Source organism: Eurypyga helias, unplaced genomic scaffold (assembly GCF_000690775.1).
Source record: "Eurypyga helias isolate BGI_N326 unplaced genomic scaffold, ASM69077v1 scaffold14883, whole genome shotgun sequence".
In the NCBI taxonomy this organism is placed as follows: domain Eukaryota; kingdom Metazoa; phylum Chordata; class Aves; order Eurypygiformes; family Eurypygidae; genus Eurypyga; species Eurypyga helias.
In genome coordinates, this window is record NW_010243270.1 from 64,193 (window position 1) to 90,810 (window position 26,618).

Sequence of the window (26,618 nt, forward strand, 5' to 3'; positions counted from 1 at the left end):
CCTCTGCTCTATAGGACATCTGCGCATGTTTTATCATCCACTCTGGGGAAGCACAAGATACAGGCTGGAATATCATCAAGCCAAGGGAATTAAAATTGTTCTGGATCCCTCTTTGGGGGACTGGGCACCAAAAAGCTAAAAAATTTCGAAAGCCAGAGAGTTCCTTTACCTGTCCCAAGTCCATTTTGATGATTCAAAGGGGTTTTTACATTTAAAAAAATATTTAAATAAAATTTAAAATATTTTAAATACAATATTTCTGCATTAAATTTAGGAGGAAAAAAGTCCATTTTTTCCCTCATACTCCCAGCTGCATAGAATGCAGTCTTTAGTACTCAGTTAACAATAACAGGCTTAGCTACTTGTACAGATGAGTGCAGCCTATGAAGCTGCATGCAAAGGTGTAAAACATACCTTTGTGTTGTTGTGATGCTGTATGAATAATCCATAGATAATTTAACTATAAATGTAATTAACTATCGATACAATTAGAAGAATACTCTGTGCCTCACCTTGTCACCTTTGATTTGTTGACCTGGCAACCCAGGAGGACCCGCTACACCAGTACAGCCTTTTTCACCCTACAAATACGACAGTTTTGTGTATTTATAAAGAACACCATCCTAGACAAACTGGTCCTCACAATGCGGATAATGAGGAAAGAAGTATTCTTTCACAAGCAAACAAGAAAAACAGACAATGGAAGTATCAGAGGAAAGTGATTCAATTACAATTCATAACATGCTTCATCCGCATTCATTGTGTTGTTGACCACAGGACTTCAAAAGGAGAAAATGAAATACTAGGAAGAAGGAGTTTTGAAAATGCGATAATATGTTTATTAGTCAGAGAGAGCACTTCAGAACCTGGTACAAGGACATGACCAACATCTTTCCCATAAAAGGAAGAAAAATCGTCTTTGCATAGTGGCTCAAGGCTCTAAAGAATCTATCCCTCACTAAAAACGAGGGATACATTTTGATGCGAAGCCCAGTTGTGATTTAATCATAAATCTTTGCTTGTTTGTACTTATTTTTAAAAAAAGGAATGTTCACATGTATTAACCTAGCAAGTGCCCTTAATGGCGCTTAACTGTCCATAGAGACTCATACAACCCATATTCTAGTTTCCCAAAATGGTAAGATAGAATGAAGACATTCTGTTTCTGAATGTTTTTTCCTGATACAGAACATAAGCATGTAAGAAGTCTTTCAAAAGACAATTTATTTCATTAATGCTACCAAAATTAGGTATCTTATTAAACATATAAGAGAATCATTAACTTACTACTGTTAGAAGGACTGTACAAGTTTTTGTAATTAATTATCTTGATAGTTTCTGAATTTGGATAGATATTCAGAGAGCACAGTGATTTAGAAGACCAAGATGCATCAGCTGACATTTTGTACCAGTGGAATGACTAGTGATCTTAAATAACTTAAACACAACTAGAGATTTGGTCCATAATATTAAAAAAAAAAAAAAAAAAAAGTATTTACATAAAATTACCTTTTGGCCTTGAATGCCCTCTCCCGGTATACCCCTCTCACCTGGAAGACCATCAGGGCCACGTGGTCCCTGTAAGAAAAAAACATATATTCAGACTATATTCCATTTTTATTGACATTTTGTCTAATTTGCTAATATAGGTTGCAACTCATATGAGACTGGTAAATACAAATGGTTCAGAAACAGATGAAAGAGCCCAGGCAATTAGATGAATGGAGGACTCTAGATCAGAATAAGATAATGTTGAAACATTGTGAATTACATAATTAACAACTAAAGAGTGTACCCTTAAAGCCTAAATAAGCCTGTAGATTAATTAATGAGAAATATATTTACCACTGTGAAATACATTCCCTATAATTTCATGTGATTTCATGATTTTCATAATGAAAATCATTAATTTGGACATAGTTTTGTCATGTAAAATGGCAGCTTAAACATACGAAATTATAGAATGCCAATTTTGTTTTAAGCAAGTACAAAATCAATTATTTTTGTAACACTTTCTGTTCTTCCACAAAATTCAGCTACCTTTTATTACTTAAAGCTAATGAAGTTTTTAGGGTTGATCTTGGTTAAATGAAAAGCTTCTACATTTTTTGCATGAAAAACAATCTTTTACAATCACAGAGTGTCTTTCAAAAATAGTATTATAATGAATCTAACACCCATCCACATTTGTGGCTCCTTAATTAACAATCTCTTTGAGATTTTTAATGAAATACAAAGAAGACCAAACATATTGTACTCTGTCCACCAAGAAGAAAAAAACAGCCAGTGAGCACTAACTCAGCACTACAAAAAGCTTGCTGAAGTTCTGTAATTCAGAAGATAAAGATATAATTAAAAACATACAATTTGTGCCTTTGTTTTTGATGCAAGCCAAATTACACACAGGAGTTGAGGAATGTGTCAACTCTTGGATTTTCATCTTCTTAAAATTTGATGTTAGGCAATTTTAAAAGATTATCCTCAACTCAAACAAGTGGGGGTACACCTATTATATACAACTACATATCTTCCTGAAAACTGGTTACTGCAATCCTGCTTACATGGACTAAGCAATTTTTTATTTCCCGAAAATGTGTTTGGACATGGCTTTATTCTCCTACCTGGGCAAGCCACATGCAATTACTGCCTCAGTCATACACATTTCTGCTGCTCCAGACAAGTTACAGAGTGGTTTGTGGAATCAGCAGCCAATACACCTGCTGTCAATCAGTTACAGTCAGACTTATCTTATTTCCATTTCCATTGCATATATCACTGACTTACAGGTAATCCTGGCTCACAAATTCCAGGTGGTCCTGGCAATCCCATTTTACCTTCTTGTCCTCTAGCACCCTTGTGAAAAAGAATATTAGAAAGTTCAGTCCCATTTCAACTCGATACTTTTGAAAAGCATAACATTTACATACAGATGACAATGGTTTCACCAGAAAAGTCAGAAAACAAATGTGTAACTTCTGATGTAAAAAAAAAAGCATAAATAACAATTTAGAAAAACCTGAAAGTACCTTTCCATAAATACCTTCCAAGCACCAGATCACATTCCCACCCTCATGCCAACAGCAAAGGAGTGTTACCACTTTGCATAGGGGTAACTGCTTAAAAGTGCAGGACCTGAGAGATGACAGGGATAACGGAGCAAAGCCAAGCTAAATTTAGTTGCAGTATAACCCAACTGTGAAGCAGTAATGCCCAGGTGTGAGTGATCCTCACCATAGCCCCTGTCTAGGCATTCAAGCTGAACTGAAGCTTGCTTCAGTGGAATATGGGATCGCATGGCAACTCCAGGAACTACATAGTTTCTCTATATTTATAAGGTGTCATAATCTTCACAATTCCTCCATTTTACTAAGGATTATGTGCTTCAAGGATAAGAGCACAGAGGATTTTTATCTCTTCCCAGAGTGGTACAGAGACTGGGAGTGATATTCCTTCTCCATAAACAACTTTCCTCTCTGGAATAGTGTTGCCCCTTTTACATGGCAAACAGTTTCTGAGCTATATAAACCCTCTCTATGTTCTGGGGTCTGCTCTAGTGCACAGAAAATATGCAGGAGTTCAATGGATGTACAAATTGGAGCAGTAGAAGCAAAAAAAGTGCAAGTATTTTGCAAAAAAATGGCATAAAGCAACACCAGACTTAGCAGCCAGAAGAATTAGGGTGAGATCTAGTTCTGACCAATTTAGATTTCTTGTATGAGTCTGAGCTGCAGGTCTCTGACAAAACTCTCATAAACCAAGTAGTCATCTTTCCTATGTAGATGCTTTTGCAGTTTTACAAAAGGAGATTTGGCTGGCCAGCATAGGCAGACATGACTTTTCAAATTAGCAAGACCCTATTCTACCTGCTAATCTTTTACAATAAAATAATTAAATGCTGCAGGAGAGGGAGAATTTTATAACCTATCAGAATATATGTTCCCTAGTGAAGAAATAACAAGGCAAATCTATCACTTGACTGTGCATCACAGTGACTGAGCTGTATTTCTATGCCTTGAAGTATGGTTTACTCATTAATGAAAGCATCTGCTAGTGCTTGAAAATGATCTCACATGTTTAAACCCCACTTAAATGGCATTATTTCTAATTTCTATTATATCAATGGGAACATAATTAAAAATTAAGAGTTGCTGCAAAGGCGTGTCTGTTATCTCCACCCTAGGCAAATACAAAACCCTGTACCATTTTTACATGTAGATGATAAGAGTTTGACTTTGATAAAACAGCAGGTGAGGAATTTCATCCAAAAAAATGACTGCCCGCAGTTAGCACTTTCACAGACATATTACTGAGAGTTACCTTGGGGCCTGGCTCTCCAATACCAGGGAGTCCTGGAGGACCGTAGAGACCTAAAGGGCCTTGCTCTCCCTAAAGGAAAAAAAGTGGAAAGAAACTATTAATGCAAATAGAACCTTAATCAAATTCCCCCAGAGTGTCTTTCTGCAGCCTCATTTAGGGCTACAGAAACATTTCTTCTGCATATCATGATTGTTGTTCCTAGTGCTACCTTTGACTGCAGCTCCTAATTCTCTTGTGTGTTTAATGTGTTTCTCACAAGGCCAACATAGCCACATGATTATTAGAAAGGTTTTTTGTCAAGACATGTTTATTTTCTGGGGAAGTATTCGTATCTGGGGGGTTGAAATTTTGTATATTCTGAAAAATTTTGTATGCCGAGTTCTGAAACCTTTCAGTGAGTTTTTTTGCACTTGAGAGGTCAATGAAAGTCTAAAAAACCAACTTCAAAGCCAGGTATTTCTCCAGAAATCTACCAGTTGGTAATCTGCCAAAGAAGGAAGCTAAGATGCAGGAATGTGAATATACAGTGAAAGTAAATAAACAGATTATCCTTGAAGCTTAATTTCTGATAACTATGCACTTGGGAGTGCTACTACTGCAGCTTTAAACCTAGAATAAAGTGGAACTTGATGCCAAGCCTTAAATTCATTCCATTACAGGACAATATGATAACTTGAAGAGCAGCTATGAAATGTAATGATTTTTCAAAATCCAAGATTTCAAAGCACACCTTCATAATCTAACATATTAATCCAGCATCAATAGAAAATAAGTCTTAGAAGGCAGAGGAAAATCAGAGAAAGCTGGTATAACCCAGCAGAATAGCTCATGTATCTCCACATAGCACACTGATAGGGTATTAGCAATATCTACATTGCTTTAATGTGGATTCTGTGCATGTAGCTGTTGCCAAAATACAGACTATAGCAAAGAAGTTTACCTTATTCCTAGGTAGACCTTATTGTTTGTATTTCCTAATAATATTTTCATGAGGCCTTTTAACCAGTCACAACCCAGTTAACACGTATCCAGATTATTGTAAAGTATGAAATTTTTACTGATATAAAGCCAATCAGAAATTGACACCTTTTGTTCATGGCAGTTTTTTTTCCTCCTGTGTTTGTTTTGAAACTGATCAAACAACAACAAAAAATTCCTCAAATGGCCTATTTTCTAGATTTCCAGTTCCTCCATGGGATTAACTTGGCATTGAACAAAATGTCCTTTAAAAATCAGCTGATCAAAACTAATTTGTATTAAGTGTTTCCCATCAGCAAATAATACAACCAAAGCTTGTACTTGTCTCCTCTTTAATTCTCTTTACAAACCCTGTTTTAAGTACTGTTGTCCTTTAAGCCAACAGGTAGCTGAATTTTAGGGCTTTTGGGGTTGATTCTGTTTAGACAAAAAGTGCATGCAGCACCGCCACATGTAAGAAGGCTACTCTGGGCACAGCAAACGCCACTAAGCACGTTGGCCGCATTTGTCAAAATGAAACCTCTGAAATGATGTAGGGACTTGTTCCATTCTGAAAAACAATGTTTGATTAATACAGGCTCATCTCTCAGCTGAAACAATAAACCAAACCCCTTTGTTGTGTTTGGAAAGTGTCTTCCAAATCTTTTGTCCTGCATGTTGTGTTTCGTATCTATTTCTGACAGACCCTGGCAGAACTTCCCAAGGACAGCAACGCTGAGGGATGCTTCCTACCCCAAACCATTCACTCCTTTGGTGAGATCACCCACATGGCAGAGCTATGCTAATACATGTGCTGCCTTGAATGCAGGCAGGAGTCCTACTGAAGTTAATGTTTTTCCAAAGGCTCCTTTTTTAACCATGATAAAAACATTACAGCTTTCTTTCCAATGACTGGTGTCATGTAACCTGCCCCACAACAGCTCTACTAGTAGGTACTGGTGTAGGCAGCATTAACAGCCCTTATGATAAAAAGCATGTAGGGTAGTATAAAAATTTTAGTCTGCTGAATGCCTCTCACTGATAGCAGAGGATGCCTGAATATTAATAGAGAAAGAAACTCCTCCTTCTACCAGAACATGCAAAACTTGGGAACTGAAACTATTCCATCTATTTTAACACCTGTATATTTCAAACTTCATATGACTATTAGTAAGCCTGGCTTTTATCTTCTATGGCCTTGGTGCCACAGGTAATGTGTAATTTATCAAACCCATTAAGTACTGGCAATAATATTATCTCTACATGTAGAAAGAAAAGTCTGCTTTTCCGAGTAGCTTTTTTGTAATTATTTTCTTTGTCTAACACTCTGCTCATTTTTTTTTTCTCCCCCTATTGTGATTTTCCTTCTGATAAGATCTACTATCAGCTAGAGCAATAGGAAAGAAAACTACACTTGATCTGAGCTTAATATTTTTACATATTAAAAATGTACTTTTACATATTAAAACTGTAAAAAACAGTCTCCCCCCACAGTGGTTCGTTGCGTTATGATAAGTACCCACTAGTGACAATACAGATAATTTCTTTACTTTTAAGAAAGCACATACATACTGTAAGGAACACAAAGACTCTGTGTTTCAGCCTATAATGCCATATTGATTAAGATACAGTAAAAAATAGTCTTTCAAATAAAATTATTTTATCTTTAAATTAAACATTGGCAACAACAATGAAAGTAGATATTTTAACAGATATTATTGATAATTTTTATTTCTAAGCTAGTCGAGGTACCTAGGAATTATGCTTCTTTACAGGGAAATTGGATTTTTCAGTCTTCTGGGAAAGATATAACTTTCCACGTAAGTAAGGAAAGAATTTATAAGTCATCAGAGAAGAAGCAGCATCCCTTAGCAGTTCATTCTGGGACACATTTTCAGGGAAATACGTAATGATGGATTTTTCACAGGATTACTATGGGAATAACTGCTTTGAATACCCAGATTCAAACTTAACTGTTTCCTTAAAAGTCTGAATACAGGTCTGTTCATACAACTTTAGATTCTAATTCACTATCTTACTATGCATATGACATTTTCCAGGGGTTCTTACTATAGCAGTAGCTTCTAAGAAAGTGTTGTTTTCAGTCTTTCCATGAATATATCATGGTTTCTAGAAATGTGTACTTTATTTCTAGTAGCTGATCTAAGAGTTTAAACAAACAAAGCCAATGTCACTTCTGAAATGAAAACCCTAAGTACTCTGTGATCATCACTTCTTCATGAGTGGAACACAGGTCATGCCCACTTCCTGATTTTATGCCCCAGTTTTATAATCTGTAACCATATCGTTCTGATTGTAAATTGTCCACTGAAATCCACGAATAGTCATTATTATTCCCCTCACTAACAAACACATTTTCAGAATTACGTTGAATAAAAACATTCTTAGGGAACCTTACTGGTACTATTGTATAGACCACAATATGGTTTGGGGTTTTTTTAATAAGTATTAGTTAAACAATTTTAAGAAATTAATGGAAAAAACCCAAAATAATGCCTACTATTTTGAATAAATTAATAGACATGTGCATGTTGAAAATTAATTTTTTATCTAACACCAAGAACACTAAGGGGAAGTGGATGTGCACATTTAACACTGTTGACCCCAGTGAGGTACTTCAGCTTTGCAAAAATGTGAGCAGCAGAACTGTAGGGCTGAGAAGTTTGCTTGACCAAAATAAAGGGTATTAAATTCATTCTTAAACTCTGTTTTCCAGAAAAAAACATGGTGATTCCATTGTCTTTTTAGAAAGCAACCACAACTGACGTAACCCCCAAACCACCTATTAAACAGCCATCTAGCAAATTCCTGGACATCTAGGCAGCAACATGGGATATTACTGGAGCAGAACCAAGAGCGGCATGGGTTGTCTCTTTGCCAACTTTCTGTTCCCAGTACTTTGGTCTTTCTCTAAGTGAGATAGTGTCTTCTGGGTTTTTGGAAATGGTTGCATTAGCCAGCAAAATGGTACCATGGGCCATACTTGCATTCTTAGTGAGACAAGAAACACAAAATTTGAGTTCCTTGCTCCTACAAGCTGCAGTTTGACAACAGTTGAGTGTCTCTACCTTAGACACAGGGTTATAAAATGATGTTCTGCAAATTCAATTAATAAATTGTGTGTGATAACAGAACTGCAAAATGTTTTCCTACGGGTTTTTTGTAACTTTCGTTACATGCTTGATAGCAGAATCACATACATGGTACAGTATGATTCAAGATTTGTTTTATGTTGCAATGCAAATTATATGTGGTGGTTCGTGAAGCTGAATAATGCCTTAAAGTGAAGCCAACGTCTAAAAGAATATAAAGCACAGCTGTGAATGGTATTTTTTCTTGGTATTTTAAGTTAGAGAGAGAAAATAATGTGGAATTTGGCTTTAACCATATCATTTTTCTTTTGTAAATTTAACATCTTTCTATTGAAACATTGACAATAGCAATAGAGAGTCAGTAAAACATAAAAGAGACAGAATAATCCTGGTCCTTTGCTTGGGACATGCTTGGGCAATGGGACCAAGATGACTGCTTCAGAAGACAGGAGACACACAGTGAAAATAGCCAGTTCCCAGCTTCTAACTCTCAGTGAAATGTCCTGTTAGTCTCTAGCATTTTTCTGTTAAATTTACTTTGTTTCATGCTCTGTTGCTGGTTCACTGCATCATGCAAGTTCAGCATTTGGTTAAATGGAAATATATTTAGTCAGGTAAATTAATAATAATATAAGATGGTTAACAAGTATTTTTATTTTTATAGAAGCAGAGTTCAAATTTGTTGTTTTAAATGCTTCAGCCTCTTTACAGAGAAATTTTGTATATGTGGTAATAAAACTATTTAGATCTTTTTGAGATGTCAACTTTGCAGAAATGCACATAGAGAAAACTTTTTTTAAAGTTTGCTTAATAGCAAAAAGTGGTCTTAGTTAATGTCATGCTGAGCTGCATTCTGTGCAGGATATAAGCCGTTTGACATTCATACATGACTTGAAAAGAGGGTGAAAGTAAAGTGATGAAGTTTGTTTGTATTGACTAATAACTGCTTAAAGAGGTTATTGAAGATAAGGACTGATTGCGAGGTGCATCAGAAAGACTTTAAGAGGCTAAGGATGTGATTCAGCTCCATATGATCACTCCTAAACTTAGGTGCCTACATGGAAATAGGCTGTTTGAGTTCCTGTTGTAGTCAGTGGAAAGCTGTCAATGCAGACAGTGGGACTTCGAGAGAGATTCAATTCATTACTGGCAATATGACAAGGCAATATCATGAAGAGGGATGCAAGTAGAGTATTGTGCAGTCAGAAAGACTTCACACTGATGGATTAGCCAGCAGCTTAAGAGAGAATAAGAAAATGCATATGTAAGTGACAGATGAAGTAAGGTATGAAAAGTTCTTTTAAGTAATTTCTTGGGCAATGTTTCTGGACTCTTGCTTCACACAAGTCAAATTAAATTGAGATGGAGTTGCAGTGCCACCAACTCTCCTGGTGGCTGCTAGAGCCAGTGGCATCTAGAGAGCACACAGATGAATGCCCTGAGCCGTATCTGCCTCCTGCCACTGCAAAGCAACAGAACGAGTACGGAACCACCTTACAGAGGTGTGAGATGGACTAAGCTGGCCAGGCATGTGAGAACGGTAGACTTCATAGGTGAGACCATAAGTAATCTGTAGGCTGAGCCTGATGCAGAGTTAGTATTTTGAGAAACTGAATCTCTTCTTTCAAACCTCAACATGGAGCACTAGCAATGAATAAAAGTGTTTGGTAGCCGTGTTCTGCGTTATGTCACATCACTGCCATGCAACTGCCTTTAGTTCTGCTAAACCTTGTGAAATCACTAGTTCAGCTCAAAAAGCAGAAAGTATTAGCATGGAAAGGCCCTGGGTATAAGGAACTGCACTGAGAATAGACTCATTTATTTTATCCATGGCAGTTATAAATAACTGCCACTTTTCAGACATATTATATTATGTGTCATGAAAACTAATTTTAAAAGAGCAATTGAATAATTCTTCTGTAAGGACAAAAGATATTGGAAAAACTGCTATATGTCTGAACCAAAAAAGGCCTTGACCTTTACTAGCTGAATGGATGTATATTAAGCAGTAAACAACCACTGATTATCTGTTCTGATAATTAAAAAATTTTTCACTCATCTCAAATCATCTCCAAAATGCCAAAGATTAGCTTTGGTGCTAGGTATGAACAAGAGTTAACCTCTAAATGTACATATGCCTCTGCTATACTCTTTAAGTATAATTACCTATGCATATTGATTAAACTTGTCTGGCAATATTTTTATTATGATAGATGTCTGAACCTGGAAAAACCTTGACTATAGTCTTTAAACAGCAGGTGGCAGAGCTGGAAGCTGAAAAAACAGGGGAGCTTACTTTCTCATTCATACTGAAAATCTGCAGCTAAAGTGTAACAGGAGACCATAAATATTATATGCAGATAGATGAATTCTAGAGAGCTGCATGTATTTTACAGACATGAAAGTGTGTGAAGAGACTGAAAGGAGGATAAACAACATTAAATAAATACAGTTAGTGTATAAAAACCGTATCTGGTAACACTATCTTGAACTCATCAGTGTGAAATGACAGAAAAAAATTACTGTCATTTGCCGTGCTAAAGAGAGGTATGAGTCTCCCACCACATGTATGAATAGCTTCTTTCAGACCCATCATCCTCTTTCTTTCCCCACTTCTGACATATTCTGTAGCAGCTTTCCTAATCAAGCATTTTGTTGAGAAGATGAAGCAATAAAAAGTATGAAAAAGCATTTGTCAGGAAAAGGAAAATCATGATGGATGCCAGTATTCCAAACCTTTTACCATAAACATTTCCCACATCTAAATTTATTTCTGTGAATCTTCAAATGAAACCATTGCTAAGAAACAAAACATGAGTGTTTAAATTGCTTTGTGTGAATTTAGTTGCCTTGTATAACTCAGATGCAGCATTGTATTAAACATGCTATCAATAATCCTGTGGTAGAAAGTCTTTGGCTTTAGACCCTATATTTTCAAACTGATGCATGAGACATCTTTTTGTACTGAACAGTGATGTTAATGGCTGTTCCATGGGCAAGACAACTGTATTCACATAAAGCAAGCTCCCAAAGGTTTGCAAACCAGAAGAACTGCCTAAATCAATCAGATACTTTATCCAACTGATTTTTCTTGACAAGCTGTAGTCATTAAGTTAATTTAAATCATAAAGTTACTCTAAAAACTCAATCTACAGATTTTACAACCACCATCTAGAATTACATAAAATATTTAAGCACGAGAAATTTTAGTAAAAGATGTAAGAGAACGAAATTCCCAAGTGATGGCAGAAGCCAAAACACAGATTCAGGTGATTTAAATTCCAAAGTAAGTGCTGTGGCTCTAGGAATATCCTTGGTAGCACCCTACTGTGGCCCTACAGAATGCTCCCCTAATCTCTGATGGCTGGGCTTGGAGACCCAGATGGAGAACCAGCTGTATGCCAATGAGAGAAAGCCTTCGTAACACGAAGGCTCTGTGGTGCACCAAGCAGGTGATGTACATTATTGCTGTGCAAAGGATACCATTAACAAAAGCTACGGAGGAAAAAGGGTAGTGAGGATTCTACAGAGAGTTTCTGCATCCCCTCTCCCTATGTAAATCACATCTACACATACACAATACATCTTACCTTGCTTCCTTGAATACCTTTTGGGCCTGGCTCACCTGGAGGTCCACCGATACCCTACACAAAAGTCAAATTATAGAATGATTTGCCTTTGAAGATGCACATAAACTTTCTTTTGCATTTGGCCTGATGAGAGTACAGTAAAATGTACAATGCTAAGCTGTAAAGGACAAGAACTTTCTGCATCGTATCCTGTGAAGTGCCCAACACATTGAATCTTGTTAATATTCAGTAACCAGTGCTGGCAGTAAGGATATCTTACTATTCCATGTGAATTGCATCTGCTTTATCTGAAGCTTTCTGTTCCTTTCTTCTCCTGCTCCTGACTTGGCCACATTTTCATATTCTCTCCTCTTCCCAAGCAAATAAACTAAGCCATCATGTCCTATTTAGCTCCATTTGTAAGAAATCACTTCCCCTACAACTCTCTATGATGATAAGCTGAGATTAATTTTAATTCCCTAACATTAATAAAACCATTGTGTCTGCTCTGCAGTTGGTGATCCCAAGCGGGCCACACACCTCTGCGTAGTTTTAAGCAGCAGCAGCCACCAAGATTTTTTCTTTGAAAACAATTTCCAAAAGACAAAGATTTGCCAGACTCTGCTGTTTTGGTGCTGCATACACCAAAAGTATTGCTCTCCAGAGTTGACAGGTTGTATGTAGAAGAAACTTACAGAACATAATGTGTTTTCTTTTCATTTGTTAGTTTTTAGTTCCCTTACCTGAGGTCCCCGAGGTCCCCTAGGGCCAAAAGGACCTTCCAAACCCTGAGGAAAATAAGGTTTGATTATCAGATTAACAGAAAATTGCAATTATCTGCTTTAAAGTATTAAAAACCACAGTGCTCATATGACTCCTATCTCTGTTGAAGCACTTTTTAGGGAGTTTATTCTCTCTCCAAAGTACTGCTGTTCCCATTCTGTATTCAGTTATTACTCCATGCTCAATATTTGGTTAAAATACTTTTCACATACAACAAACACGGATGGCTACTTAACATCTTAGCTATTTGATTAACTAGCTGTTATTTGCTACAGGTCTTTAAATTCAATTTCTTGGATTACATTTGATACAGAATTCGTTAAAAAATGCTGCAGTGTTTATACTGGGGTAACTTCAGGTGGCTTTCTCTCACTAACTCAAACTGCTGATGTCTCATTAGCTCAAACATGGCAGAATCACACTTACATTTCACAAAAAACATTTAAAAATGCATAAAAAGAGAAAAATGTCAATTTTTTTTATTCCACTAGCTGTCATTTCTCCATTTAATGAGTTCTTACCAATTACTGCCACTGTAGATTGTTCACAAATCTTTCTGCTGCACTGATTTTTCTTCAGTCACCAGAATGAAGAAATTATATGGGATTTCACTTCCAGTTGACTCAATACTCAGCTATAATTTATTTATAAAGCAAAAATAGCTTTCAGAAAATAGTTTACTGGTCTTTTATTTCTCTTTCTTCTCTTATAATTAGCTACATCTCCACACACAGAGGCACTGTCAGACTGATGCATTTTTCAAGGCACATGTCACATTTTGAACCTCTAATAGGCTGGATGAATTTAGCAGGGATACCTACAGATCCAGATTCAGAATTTTTTAACAGTTCTCTACTCCCTGGAATTTGCTCCCAGGCCAAGCATCAGCCACCACAGAGAGAAGGTAATCCCATTCATTTCTAGCCCATTGACAAAACTACACAAGCAATGGATGGCACAAACAACAGTACACTGATGTGATGATAGCTACATTTGGTGGAAAACACACATGTGATTGGAGCCAGTTCTGATGTCAGAACTGAACACAAACTTTCTGAATTCCAATACCTTTTGAAGAAGCTCAGATTCACAGCATCAAAACTGCTGTTTAAGTCAGCCTGATTAGTGAGATTGGGAAGTGGCAGGGGAAAAATGGAACATTTTCAAGTCAGACAACACTACTGACAATTATGCTTCAATACCTATCTACGCAGTTAAAGATACACCCTAGAATACTAAATTTATATTTGGCCATGTATGTTCTGTCCAGGATAGACTACTTTCATAAAAAAAAAAAAAAAAAGGATAATTTTGTCCTGCATTTGTAAATGTGAAGCTGGGAATTCTAGAAGTGACAGTTCATTAGGTTCTTGAAGTCCATAATCCATTAGAACTATTGATCCTCTGCAGATGTCAAACTTTTTTTTTCATCACTGTCTTCAACAGAAATGAAACAAGCAAATTTCCATCAGCCCTGGCATATGTTTTCTACATCCAGATTTCTTGGCTGCTTTATCTATGTTCTTTGCCAGCATCTGAACAGCTTCCTTTTATCTCAGTAGACATTTCACATAACCTCATGCAACTTCTCACATACTGCCTGAACAAAGAAGTTATGATCTTTTCTTATTCCTCAGAGAAATGCAACTCTTTCTCCTTTTTCATTGGTATTTCAGCCTTCTCTGACTCACTTGCTGCCATTTTGAACCCCAGCATCTCACAAGATACACGCAGCCTTCAGATTTTTATTACAGTATAATGATCTTTTTAGTTTGTAACAAACCCTGCTACTTTGAATATTTCCTGCTTGAAATTCATCATTTACATAACAGGTTCCAGGATCCACAAACTTTTTAAGTTGGTCTTTGATAAGGGTAAGCATAATATGGATGTTAAAACTAAAGAAATGTGCTTTAATAGAATGATCAATTGCACTGCCATCTAGTTGGTAGTACTTGACAACTCTTAATTATAAATCCGTGGTTTGTCGTACTCATATAAACCTGCTTACATGAACTCAAAATACAGGATTATCTCACTCAAGAGTACATTATCCTTCCATCTTTCAGAGTGCAAAAACCAGGTCAAAAATCTGTATTAACTTGTATCATTTCTGCCCTTCATGTTAAAAGGAGGACTAGATAGAAGTGTGAATGCATATCTGCATAGATGGGCTGGTAGACATAAAAGTTGTTCAGGTTGTGTAAGAACCTGCTTCTGTTGTAATATAAACTTTATACACTTTAATTTAAATCAACATTTAAAAGAAAAAAAACTGGTGAACTCTAACACACTCAGAGTCCTTTGTAAGCAGGGCTTAGCATTGGTCAGGGCAGGGTTTTCTTAAGTAAGTGACATTTCTTCTGCAAAATGGAATAAAAGAATATGATGAACTGTGGGTTCAGTTTCTACAAATCATATTTCTACTATGAATGTATATCTCCTATCAGGGAATTTTAAGATGCTCCAAAGTTAGAATAATTTTTACAAGCTATGCTTATGAATATGCTACACGATTTTCTAGTATCTTCATCAGCGTGAAATGGTTCAAATAAAAATTGTACTTACTCTTTCCCCTTTTAGTCCTGGCGACCCACATTCTCCTCTGTCACCCTTCATAAGAAATCAAAAGGTTAACAGCTAAATAAGATGTTTTGATTTCACTACATGCATTAAAGACTGTGCAAGCAGTTCAGTAGCACAAGAGGTTTAGTAGATTCTGAGGACCCGAGAGGCATGATCTGTAGAAGATACGGTCCGCTCTACTCAAGATAGATGCTTTTTCTCTCTGAGAATGCCTACAAAATTTCCAACCTACATTGTAAGAGGATAGTACATTTAACATGGAGTAAGTTTTGCTGTATTTTTCCACCTTGCTGAGCCACCTCCAGAGATCCTCTCCATACTCTGATTTCATTAGCTATATTTGAGATCCTGAATAACAATTGTGAGATTGTACAAATGGAATAAAGAAAGAGAATTACTAATGTGTTCCACTGATGACTTAACATATCAATAGGCATATGAAAAATAGACATATGAGTCTACTTTTCCCATTTCCATGAAATGTTTCCATAAAACTGACTGAAGCCTTTTTCTAATGAATGCAAAGATTCAGAAAGGCACTGCTTTTATTAATAATCCTCATAGGGAGCTCAGTGTCCAAACCAAGCAAAATCAAAGCAGGATTATGTCTGTTTCTGTTACAATGGTCCAGTTTGCAATATAAATTTTGACTCTAGAATCTTGCAAGTCATTGAAGTGTATAATTTTTTAGTTTCTTGGAGAGACTTGAGATCTTTTTTGATCAATCATTAGCTCTTGCAAGTTATATTTAAAAGTAAACTTCCTTGCGGTAAGGTTTTTAAAAGCTAATGATTGCTACATGTATTTGTGTTTGTAGTAAACAACTTCACATTTTTTCTATTTAACCTCTTATCCAACCCTCAACTTTCTTTTTCCTTCCAGCAGCTTTATTTGTGGTCTTTGACATTTTTCTTTTTATACTTAGATTACATTTTCTAATATTTATTTTTTTAAATTCCAATAAGCCAGTCTGCAAATATTTACATAAACAATGAATGTACTTCTAGGGATTGCATCAGGAGCTCTCATAACAAAAAGACAACAATAGGCTCTTCTTCCCATTCTTTCACATACACTGTCAGCAAGTGACAACCTATTTTCAGACTACTTCTATAAAAATCTTACCTTGTCTCCCTTGTAGCCAGGAGCTCCCTATTCAAAAGTTAAAAAAAAAAAAAGGTAAAAAATCATAAAAGAGAAGGCAAAATCAGAAGATACTGCTAATGTAAGTAGGAAAAAAATCAGTAAATAACTACATTTCAGAAGTTTACCTATTCACAACAGTAAAATATCTCTGTGGAATCATCTAACATATGCAAATGTTGGATGTGTACTTTTTCCTCATAACATTAGGTGTAAATATGCCACTCATTGAAATGGAACCTTTAAACTGAACTGATCTTATGCATGGAGTCAGAAGCTACTGGAGGACTATCTAGATGGTTTTAGTGATGACATTTTAAATTCTATCAAGTCAATACAAAATCACATCAGTCAAAAGTTCCTTTTGTCAGTATCATCCCAAATCTATAATTAAGCACATGGTTAGAAGTTTCTCTCAGTATAGATGTTTCTCTAAATACGCACTTGTTTAGGTTCTCTAAATAAGTGAATAAAGTAGAGGTATGAAAAATGGAAAACACATTTTCAGTTCAGTAGAACTAAACTGTGAATCAGAATCTGGAGGATAATCTGAAAAGACCAAATATGAATTAGCACTGTAGTAGCCACACACCTCTTCACCTTTTTCTCCATGATCTCCTTTTTGAGTATCACCCTATTGGAGGCAAAAGAACACAACTTAAATATGTATTGCTCTCTTACTTATCACTATTACACTACAACCAAGAACACTGTTTAGGGAGTAGAAGTTGCTTTTGCTATTTACAAACATCCACACTTCTTCCTCCCACAATCAACGACACACAACTCCTGAACATGAACAGAAAACTCAACTACTCTTATTAGATGACTGAAATCTTAGTCATCGGAGCAAGTTTCTCTGCTCAAGAGGTTTGTGTACTGTTAGAAAGCTCTGTGGAGCTTAGAGAGGCTTCTGCTAGGTTCAGAGACATCTGCTGTCAGAGAAAAACCAGAATGATAGGCAGTGTTAACTTGGTAGCAGTTTAGTTTCAATTTTTAATCTCTCACTTCTAAAGCAGCTAACTATAAATCTCTCACAGCAAACGGCAATCTTTTAAATCAGATTTTAACATACTTTCCCTTTGCTATATTCACTTCTATGGCTTGAATAAAACTAGACAGAAATTTGGTTTATTTTTTTTAAATTCACTTTACCTTGCTTCCTTTTGGTCCTGGTTCACCTTTTTCCCCTTTGTCACCAGCACTTCCCTAAAACAAAGCAGGAATATATTATTACCATTGTGAGGATAAAATTCTCAAATTTCTCTAAGACTGTTATCTAGGGAGCAAGTCAAAATCATTCCGGAATAAACTTACATAGAAACCCACGCTGATTCAGGTATGGCACATATGACACTACTTTCACTTAGCTAAAAAAACCCTTGGTATTACAAGTTATTTATCTGTGATTTTTTAAAATCAATATTCAACCATAAATACATTTTCTACAGAGCACTTGAAAATTTAATCAGGAAAGTGACAGAAAAAACATACACAGTTCCTCCTCCCCATTTTTCAGAGTTACCCACCACTTCTGATCTTCTCTGCTTAAAAAAAACCCTATGCACAGAACAGCTTACTGTCAATATTCAGCAGCCCCAAAATAAAATAAAATAAAATAAAAAATTACGACAACATTATTCCTGTTTGAAGGATCATGAAGGTGGGGACTAGAAAGCTTGGTGTGTATATATAAAAATACATATATAATTGGTTACATCTAATAATATTGAATAAAATAATTTAAAATTCTTGGGTCTTAGATTTTAAATTGGAAACAGGGATGTTCCAGATGCACGTTATCCAGAGCCAAGGGACTAGATGATATGTCCTCCTGTCATAACCTGCTTCATATGTGGTTGACCAGTTGCTTAGTGTCTAGGGAGAAAGGCAAAAATCTCTGTATCTGCCTTGGTTGTCTCAGGGGGAGCTATTAAAGATACAAAGGGGATCAAAGAGGTCACACACTGTTTGAACTCCCACTTCGGTCTTTTTACCAGAGCCAAGAAACAGTTACGTGGTGAAGTGTCATAAGAGAAGAGAGTGTCGAAGGCAGAGTTTTAGACCTTTCTTCATATATGCCATCACCCTCAATCTTTTGAACCTTTATCCTTTACACAAATAGAAGCTGCTGGTGGAAGTAAACCTTAGTCTAATGGACATTTCCTTCCCTGTTGCAAGACTCAAGAATAACTTTTTGATTTGGGCTTCAAAATCATGTACCTCTTTATCCACAATGTTTTATTATCCAGTAATATAAATGTATTTCCAAGACAGTATGTGATTATGGATTGACTTTCTTCTGAGCTCTTATAGCAGTGGCCTTTCACAGTGATATGCTATGATAGATCACTTCTTTTTGCAGTACATGTACAGCTAATGTCTTGCTTTTTACAGACATAGCAACCATTTAAAATACTGTGCAACATTGATCTCAATGATTAAAATTCAAATTCTGGAGGCTTTTCAAATGAATGCATACTTACAGAATCACCTTTGTCTCCTTTTACTCCCTTTTCCAACCCACAGTTCTTTCCACAGTTCTTCTGCATACACTAAAAGGTTAATAGAAACATTAAGGAGAAGATTTTTCAAATGCATTATTTCATATTTCTAAAGCAAAAACTCTTGGTTTTGCCTAGCCACAAACTAGAGAACACAGAAGTGGAACAACAGGAAATAAATCATCCTCTAATGTATATATCTCATAAATCAACATTACACTCCTGTATAACCCAACAAAATCAGTTGCTTGATTTATTTATAACAAAAACAAATAAATATCTTACTACTGTAACTACAAATGTTTAAGGTAGCATATACATAGTACTGTGAAATATTACATAACCTTGGGACAATATCAACATTGCTATCGTTTTCTAATGAGAGCACTAATGAACTTGCATGTATTGTACTAGTACTATTCCACTCTGGTAGGAAGAGTTCTTTATGTCCTACCCTTGGTACTACCCACTAATGAACAGAACTTGGGAGATTTCTCAGGAGAAGGGATGGACAAATGGATCAAAGCTAAAATAAAAGCAACTGTGGTTGGAAACTTTACTCAAGGAAGGAAGGTTGATTAATGTCAGAGTAACATTGCATTATAGAAGAAGCAAACACCAGGACATCTAGTATGAATAAGAGTAATCAAAACACACAAAACTCAAAAACCCCTACCTTCTTCTGAAGCAAGGCTTCCTGAAAAGAAAAGACAAATATTACTTTCATATGCATTTAATTTAACAGGGTATTAATTTAACTATTTTTCTTCTATAGTTCACAGAATTTCCATGGTGAATGGTAAAGAATGTGAATACCTCCACCCTTCCTCGCAGTGGTTAGGACCAGTCTGTGAAACTACTCACATGAAAAAGGGTTCTCCAGTAGGAGAGGGGGTTGCTTCATATGCTGAGTTGTACAACATAATCATTTATTTTTACAAATATCAACCAGCAAGTTTCCATTTCTGATTTCAAATTTTCCCTATTAGTTTTTTAACACCTTTCAGAGACTACAAAAATATTACATAAATTCTGTATGGACTACTCCTTAATTAAAACTATTGTGTTTTCTAATAATTATTTTCCCCTAAACTGAGTTATTTTATTACTTGCAAAGTCTACTCTTACTTAAAAATATTTTCTAGGATTTTAAATCCCAAACATTTCTTGGGCCATCCCAACACTTGGCATATTATTGCTTAGAAGCGAGAATGGTCAAGTCCTGATGGCATCACTCTCACAGCAAGACTTCTCTCTACTCTAAACTAAGAAATTAGTTAAGCAGTATTCCCTACCTTTTCTTATGTGTGCCTTCTGCTGCACTAGAAGGGCAGAGAGATTAGTGATCTTAATTAATAACTACAGTGGCAGATTTACAGTACTTTGGAAACCTGATCCCACTCAAGTCAATTGAAAAAATTCTATTGGTTTCAGCAGACTTTCTTGAAATGAATTCTTAAGCCCACAGTTACTGACCTTCTCTGCTACCAATACTGCAGTCCAGCTCCTGCAGGTGTCCCACATGCTCTTTACAACCTTTCTGAACTTCCAAACCTGAGGCCAGCTCCAGCCCTGGTTCACCTGCAAACCACTGCACTGCCTTCAGGACTTGGCTATCAAAGTTAAATGAAATCTGCGACAGACAGACAAGTGTCAAGATTAACATCAGTTTTACTTACCAGTTCCAATGCTACATCAACTACCAGGTTCTCATCATCCAGGCATAAGATGTATTTAGAAGATGAATCACCAGATATCAGGCGCAATTTTTCTTCTTGGACTTTATTCTTAGAAAGGCCAATAGTAAAAAAATGTATTCCAAGACTCCTAGCTGCTGTGGCTATACCCTCGACATTAGGGCTGTTTGGATGATCAACACCATCAGTCATCAAAAAAGCCACTTTCAGACTTCTCTTACGACCTTCAGTTTTAAACAGCTGAGTGGCATTGGAAATTGCATAATAGGAGTAGGTGCCATGGCCAATAAAACCCAGAGACTTGATTTTCTCTTTAAAAGTCTGCACACTTTTCCAGGCTGTAAAGGGATGATCAATGCTGACTGTGCTGCTAAACTGCATACTTGCTAGTTTGACATTATACTTCTGAGACTTAACTGGCTTCATCTGGAAAATGCTGTCAATTAAGTTTTGAACAAAATTCTTCTGTAAATCAAACAACTGATTTTTGGCACTTTCTGAACTGTCCAAGATAAAGACTATATCAATGAGACACATATTGCCTGTAAGGGAACAAGAAAGTTAAATCTATGAATGATGGACACATCAGATTTCAGATAATTCTCTGCAACAATCCCAATCCTCAAATTATTTCCCCAAGATTCCTCTGTTTTCCCAGTAAAAATTCTAAGCATAAATTTCATTGCAAATGTCAAGAAATTCTAGGAAGTCAAGTACTGAAACTGAACTTAAATTTAATCCATACCAGTTAAATACAGTCTACAGAAAAAAACTTTCAAATTAGGGTCTTGATAGGATTAATATTTTAGTTGACTTCTTTGTATACAAAATTTTCCATGTGCAATTTCAAACTACAATTAGGTTCCTTATCATTTATCTTAAGAGATATGCATATCAGTGAAAATCATACATCAAACTGGAGTCCATGATCAAGTAAATGTCACCACAGTATTTTCAAGGCCTGATAATCAAAATAAATTTTATAAATGCATACGTTGTCAATTACTAGCTAATTATCCTGAAATATGTAGAGACATATGACATGGTCAATCAGGAATTTTACATAAATGGTTTCACCTTCATAATTTTGCACAAGAGAATAAGAATTCTTTTCTTTCTTTCTGTTTTGCCCACATACTATGTGGTTTGTTGTCACAGCCAGAAGCAAAAAGCAAAAGAAAAAATGGTTTTTCCACATAGTGTCTTTGATCCCAAATTCGATGACTTTTCCTTCCTGCTAAAAGTAGAAAAACACCTGTGAATACTTCATTAAAAGATGAAAATAAACAAATACAGAATACACATTTGTGGGAAGCACAGTTCTAGAGACAACATATAAAAAAACAGTTATAAGAAATCACTGGGTAAGTGATTTAAGCATAGCAGCCAGTGCAATCCCAACTGTAGCTCACATGTATATTAGAACCTGTTTTATTAGAGAAGAAATATGAGCAGAACAAACTCAGTGCTTCCTTTTCTTGCTTAAAAAGAGGCAGTGCTCTCTTTAGCTTTCATTTGAATAGCTAACAAAAAAGGGTAAAAGAAATTGTTACTAATGCATATTTTTATTAACATACCCTGTGATCAAACTAATTATATTAAATTAGCAGAAATATTATAGAAAACATAAAATAAAGTTTGTTTCTAGAAATCCCTGACTGTTAGGAATAAGCAAAGATCTGGATGTTTTGGGATGCAAATACGTTACCTAGGTTTGGAGTATCAGTATGAACAACTTATTCTTCTAAGAAACAGTGGCTTAGTAATGAAATTCAATACATGAATGTATTATTAATATTACATGGCTTTAACAGAGTGTGTGCAATATTTTCCATAAAGAGAATATTCTAATGACAATACACACTAATAAAATGAACATCACAACATTTAAGTCAGCAATTCAATGTATGTCTAGAGAAAACTGAACTCCATTAAAACTGATTTACAAAAAATGACTGTAATTTACAATAATTCACTTTAAATATCATTAATATAGTATCTTCATTATTAAATTTACATATCCTTCCTACATCCTCTTTTCAAGTCCATCAAGCAGTTACATATACAGAAACCACCAGTGCAGTCCTCTGAAAATAGGAAGGAAATAAATAAGTCTCTTACCTTTGAAGGCATTCAGAAAGCAAACTGTAGATTGAATAAACTGTCAGTGTTGAAAATATGTCCAGGAGGTCACACTGGAAAATATGTTTCACTTACAAAAATAAAGCCACCTGTAAATAAATAGCCTATCCACTTGTAAATGGCTCTACCTTGCATCGAGATCCTGTAAGGTCCATTATTGCTGTTTAGTTGGTCAAAGTTTAAATGAAGATAGTCAGGCACTTAGCCAGGGCTGAGTGGGACCAAGCCATTTTATTAAAGGGACAGTGTCAGTTTGGGGGCACAAGTGTTTCTCCATTTTAAATAACTGAACTTTTACATTTAAAATCTCACTTCTTACCCATCCCTCTGCCAGCCACACCTCTTTAGCTTGTCCATGTTAATGTTGCAGCACGGGCTAGATCAAAGGTGTGAGATTAGTAGATTACCATTTGTAGGCTAGAACTGAATTCTGACTCAAGGATTTGTGAGTCTGCCAGGACCATGAGCATGTCTCAAGGCCGGTAATTGCATCAACAATTAAAATAATAAATGTTAACTTAAAAAAAAAAATAATCCTGAGCCATTTTTCTCAGAAATTCTTTTTGCTCTTTAAATCTTCTGAACGGTCAGACACAAACAGGATATCTAAAAGGGGGCTGTCATTTAAGTAGCTCTCAGCATGCTGCATGCAAATTACATTTGCTGTATCTAATGGCAGATGGCAGAGTAAAATTGGGATGCTACGGTGTTTAAGTAAAAAAGCGGGGTGAGAGAAAGTATGTCAATAGTAAGTCTCAGGGTACCAGGACATGCCTTGAGGGAGTTTTGTGCTCAGCAAGAGGTCAGTGCCCAGCCTCTGGACAGGCACTGCTGATGAGGCATGTTGGTGGCAGGACAAAGTGGAGACCTTTGTGTGGTGCTGCAGAAGGGAAGACTCAGGCTTCATCACTTGGATGCATCACATCCCTAAACTGCACTGTAATTAAGCATTTAAATGTGCCAGCTGTAGATTGAAAAATTCAAGTGATATTTGGGCATTGCAAAACCACATGATAAAAAGACACTTTTGAGTGAATCAGGTTTTTTGGCAGAGGTCCAATCTTTCATCAAAAATTTATAAACTGCTTTGTATTAACCTCCAACTATACGGAATAGCTTTAAAAAAAATCCTGTCTAAACACTAAGTAAGTTGCAATCTTTAACTTTTCTCAAGACAGATTGTCTAGACTTGAGATCACCTCAGTAGCTTATGTCTTGGTCTCAGTATCTAATCCTGTAGGCCAGTAATGTCCATTCATTGCTTTTCTGGGTTCACAAACCCAAAGACTATTTGATCTTTTTGTTCCAGCACCTGATGGAAGTCTCACAGTGAAATGAAAACCTCTTATTGCCCAGAAGACACTTTCAAAAAAAAAAAAAAAACCAATGTTGAGGCATTGCATTCTCTGTAAGTAATTTCTGCTTTTTTGGTTTTGTAGGAAAAGCACATCTGAAAGATGAAAAGGAAAAGGCAGAGGATATAGAAGTTCTGAACTTTGATTTTGATATGGCAGATTTAATCAGGTTATTTAATAGAGTGAACACCATGTTTATGAATTGCCATTGATATGTCTTGAAGGCATTCAACTTTCAGAAGGTGTTAGAGCACATCTGTTTATTCTGCTTCAAGCATAGCTCTTTAGAGCATGCCCCTTAGAAAGCTATTAGAACACAACATTCTAGAGTGCAAATACTTGCTCTCAGAGAATTCCCAGTCTGCTGATGAAGAAGTGTCACTAACAAGGCTGCTGATTTGCTATGATCCAGATTTTGTTATGCGTAATATGGAGAAACAAAGAAAAAGAGACTTAAGTATAAATCAAATTGCTAACTTCAATGTTACTTCACATGATAAATTAAAAAAACAAAATGGAAAATATTAAAGCTATTTAGCAATTCCCCAAGCCTGACATAAGTGAATTTCATGCACTCAGCCTTTGCGTTCTTTGGCAACTTTCTACCAAATTTACAACAGAGATACTAGGTTTGTGCACCTTTAATAAGCAACAGGAGCTGTGCAGTGAATGCAGCACTTGGTGACATCTACCACCACCGCTGCCTGGCACACACATGGCAAAGGAAGGTCAGACCTTGCGGGAGTTTCCTCCCCCGTTGCTCAGTTGAGATGAACTCATGAGCTTGGCAACCAGAGCCCAAGGCTGCAAACCAGACTCAGCATTTGGTAACTCTTACCAAAACAGACCTTTAGAAAAGGGGTGACTGTTAGGGGTGGTTGGAGTAGTGAGGACAGCAAAGACGAATGAAGACAAGGAACTTAAGAAATATGGGAAGGGAGCAAAAGTACTGCAAAAGAGGACTCCAGGCACGGGAGGAGTACCAGGGTGCATTGCAATAAACAGAACTATTGGTAAACCTGAGGTTCTTGCTGTGTGACTGGGAGTGTAGGAGATGTTGGACTCAAAGGACAGCAGTATTAGTTTCATTGTTTATCAAATAACTTGCTGTACTATAAGGCACATTTCATAAATCTGGATACAAATATTCTTCTTGAAGGAAGTTAAAACAGTTACAAGCAGGAAAGAACCAAACCACTCAAGAGGTAACACTCTCAAATTCAGATTACCCTCAAATTCTGCAATATGAAAAACCACAAGGAAAACAAGAATGTATTACTTAAACTTCACTAATCACAGCCTTGGTTTTTATTTTTGGTACAGTTACAGACCCTAATAACAATGTATATGAATGTCTTACTGGCAAAGTTTTCTCCTAAACCTTCAACAGTTATTGCAATACTTGATCTCCCTGACTACAGACACTGAAGCAGGTGGAGTTTGACAAAACATCGCCATTTTATAAAATGGCAACGTCCTTGTCTCTTTTCAGTTCCCTTGTAGAAAACTGTACATAAACCATGCCTGCTTTGCTTTTCATTTGGTGTTTAAGTAACAGCAATGGAATACGCCAACTAGGAGCTTTTAAGTAAGCAGAGTATCTTTCCTAAAAAAAAATTTTGGTGAAGGTGAAAGAACAGGGAGAAAAGAAGAGGGCATCACTGACCAGTGAGCATAAAATGTCTCTGCCTTCATTCAGGCTCATAGAAGCACCCTTCATCTAGCCTGGGTGTGAGGTCTTCTCTATTGCTAGAGCACACACTTTCTGAAGGGGCCTACAAGGAAGCTGGGAAGGGACTTTTTACAATGGCCTGACAGGACAAAGGGTAATGGGTTGAAATAGAAAGTGGGGAGGTTTAGATTAGATATCAGGAAGAAGTTCTTCATGGAGAGGGTGGTGAAGCAGTGGAACAGGTTGCCCAGAGATGTTGTGGATGCCCCCTCCCTGGATGTCTTCAAGGCCAGGCGGGATGAGGCTTTGAGCAACCTGGTCTAGTGGAAGGTGTCCCTGCCCATGGCAGGGGGGTTGGAACTAGATGATCTTTAAGGTCCCTTCCAACCCAAACCATTCTATGATTCTATGAAGTACCCACTTTCTGCTTCTTGAGCAGTAGATCCCTTCTTTAAAAGACATTCAGGCAGAAGTCACATCTTGGCAAACACCCATTATCTATTCATGCGTGCTGTGAGCCACAAGTATGAGACTACACATAACTTTACTTTTTTAAAGGGTGAGACAACACAAACTAAGTAACTCAGTAAGGTTTTAGCTCTTAGCAAAGGTGGAGATAACCCTAATCTGGTTGCATAGGAGAGCTGTACATCTGCCATATGATCATACGTAGTACCATTCCTACATAGAATTGTCAGCCTGTGCATGTTCTGTTAACTGGAAATGTGCTGAGGAACATGCTGCTACCAGGAAAAAATCATACATGCACCACTGCTCACA

At 36.4% G+C, this 26,618-nt stretch overlaps 1 protein-coding gene across 1 annotated transcript in view; it reads right to left on the minus strand.

The window, feature by feature from the left end:
* The window catches only part of COL28A1 (collagen, type XXVIII, alpha 1), a 61,001-nt gene extending 39,134 nt beyond the window's left edge, over positions 1-21,867 (minus strand). Inside the window, exons 1-14 of the mRNA XM_010149354.1 lie at positions 21,747-21,867; positions 20,652-21,211; positions 19,649-19,669; positions 18,955-19,023; positions 17,624-17,677; positions 17,061-17,102; positions 16,451-16,477; positions 15,308-15,352; positions 12,700-12,744; positions 11,978-12,031; positions 4,318-4,386; positions 2,785-2,853; positions 1,510-1,578; positions 513-581 (exon numbers count right to left, since the gene is read on the minus strand). Of these exons, the coding sequence (XP_010147656.1) occupies positions 513-581; positions 1,510-1,578; positions 2,785-2,853; positions 4,318-4,386; positions 11,978-12,031; positions 12,700-12,744; positions 15,308-15,352; positions 16,451-16,477; positions 17,061-17,102; positions 17,624-17,677; positions 18,955-19,023; positions 19,649-19,669; positions 20,652-21,211; positions 21,747-21,867 (1,314 nt within the window). The remainder of the gene's footprint in view (positions 1-512; positions 582-1,509; positions 1,579-2,784; positions 2,854-4,317; positions 4,387-11,977; positions 12,032-12,699; positions 12,745-15,307; positions 15,353-16,450; positions 16,478-17,060; positions 17,103-17,623; positions 17,678-18,954; positions 19,024-19,648; positions 19,670-20,651; positions 21,212-21,746) is intronic.
* Positions 21,868-26,618: the final 4,751 nt, after the last annotated feature.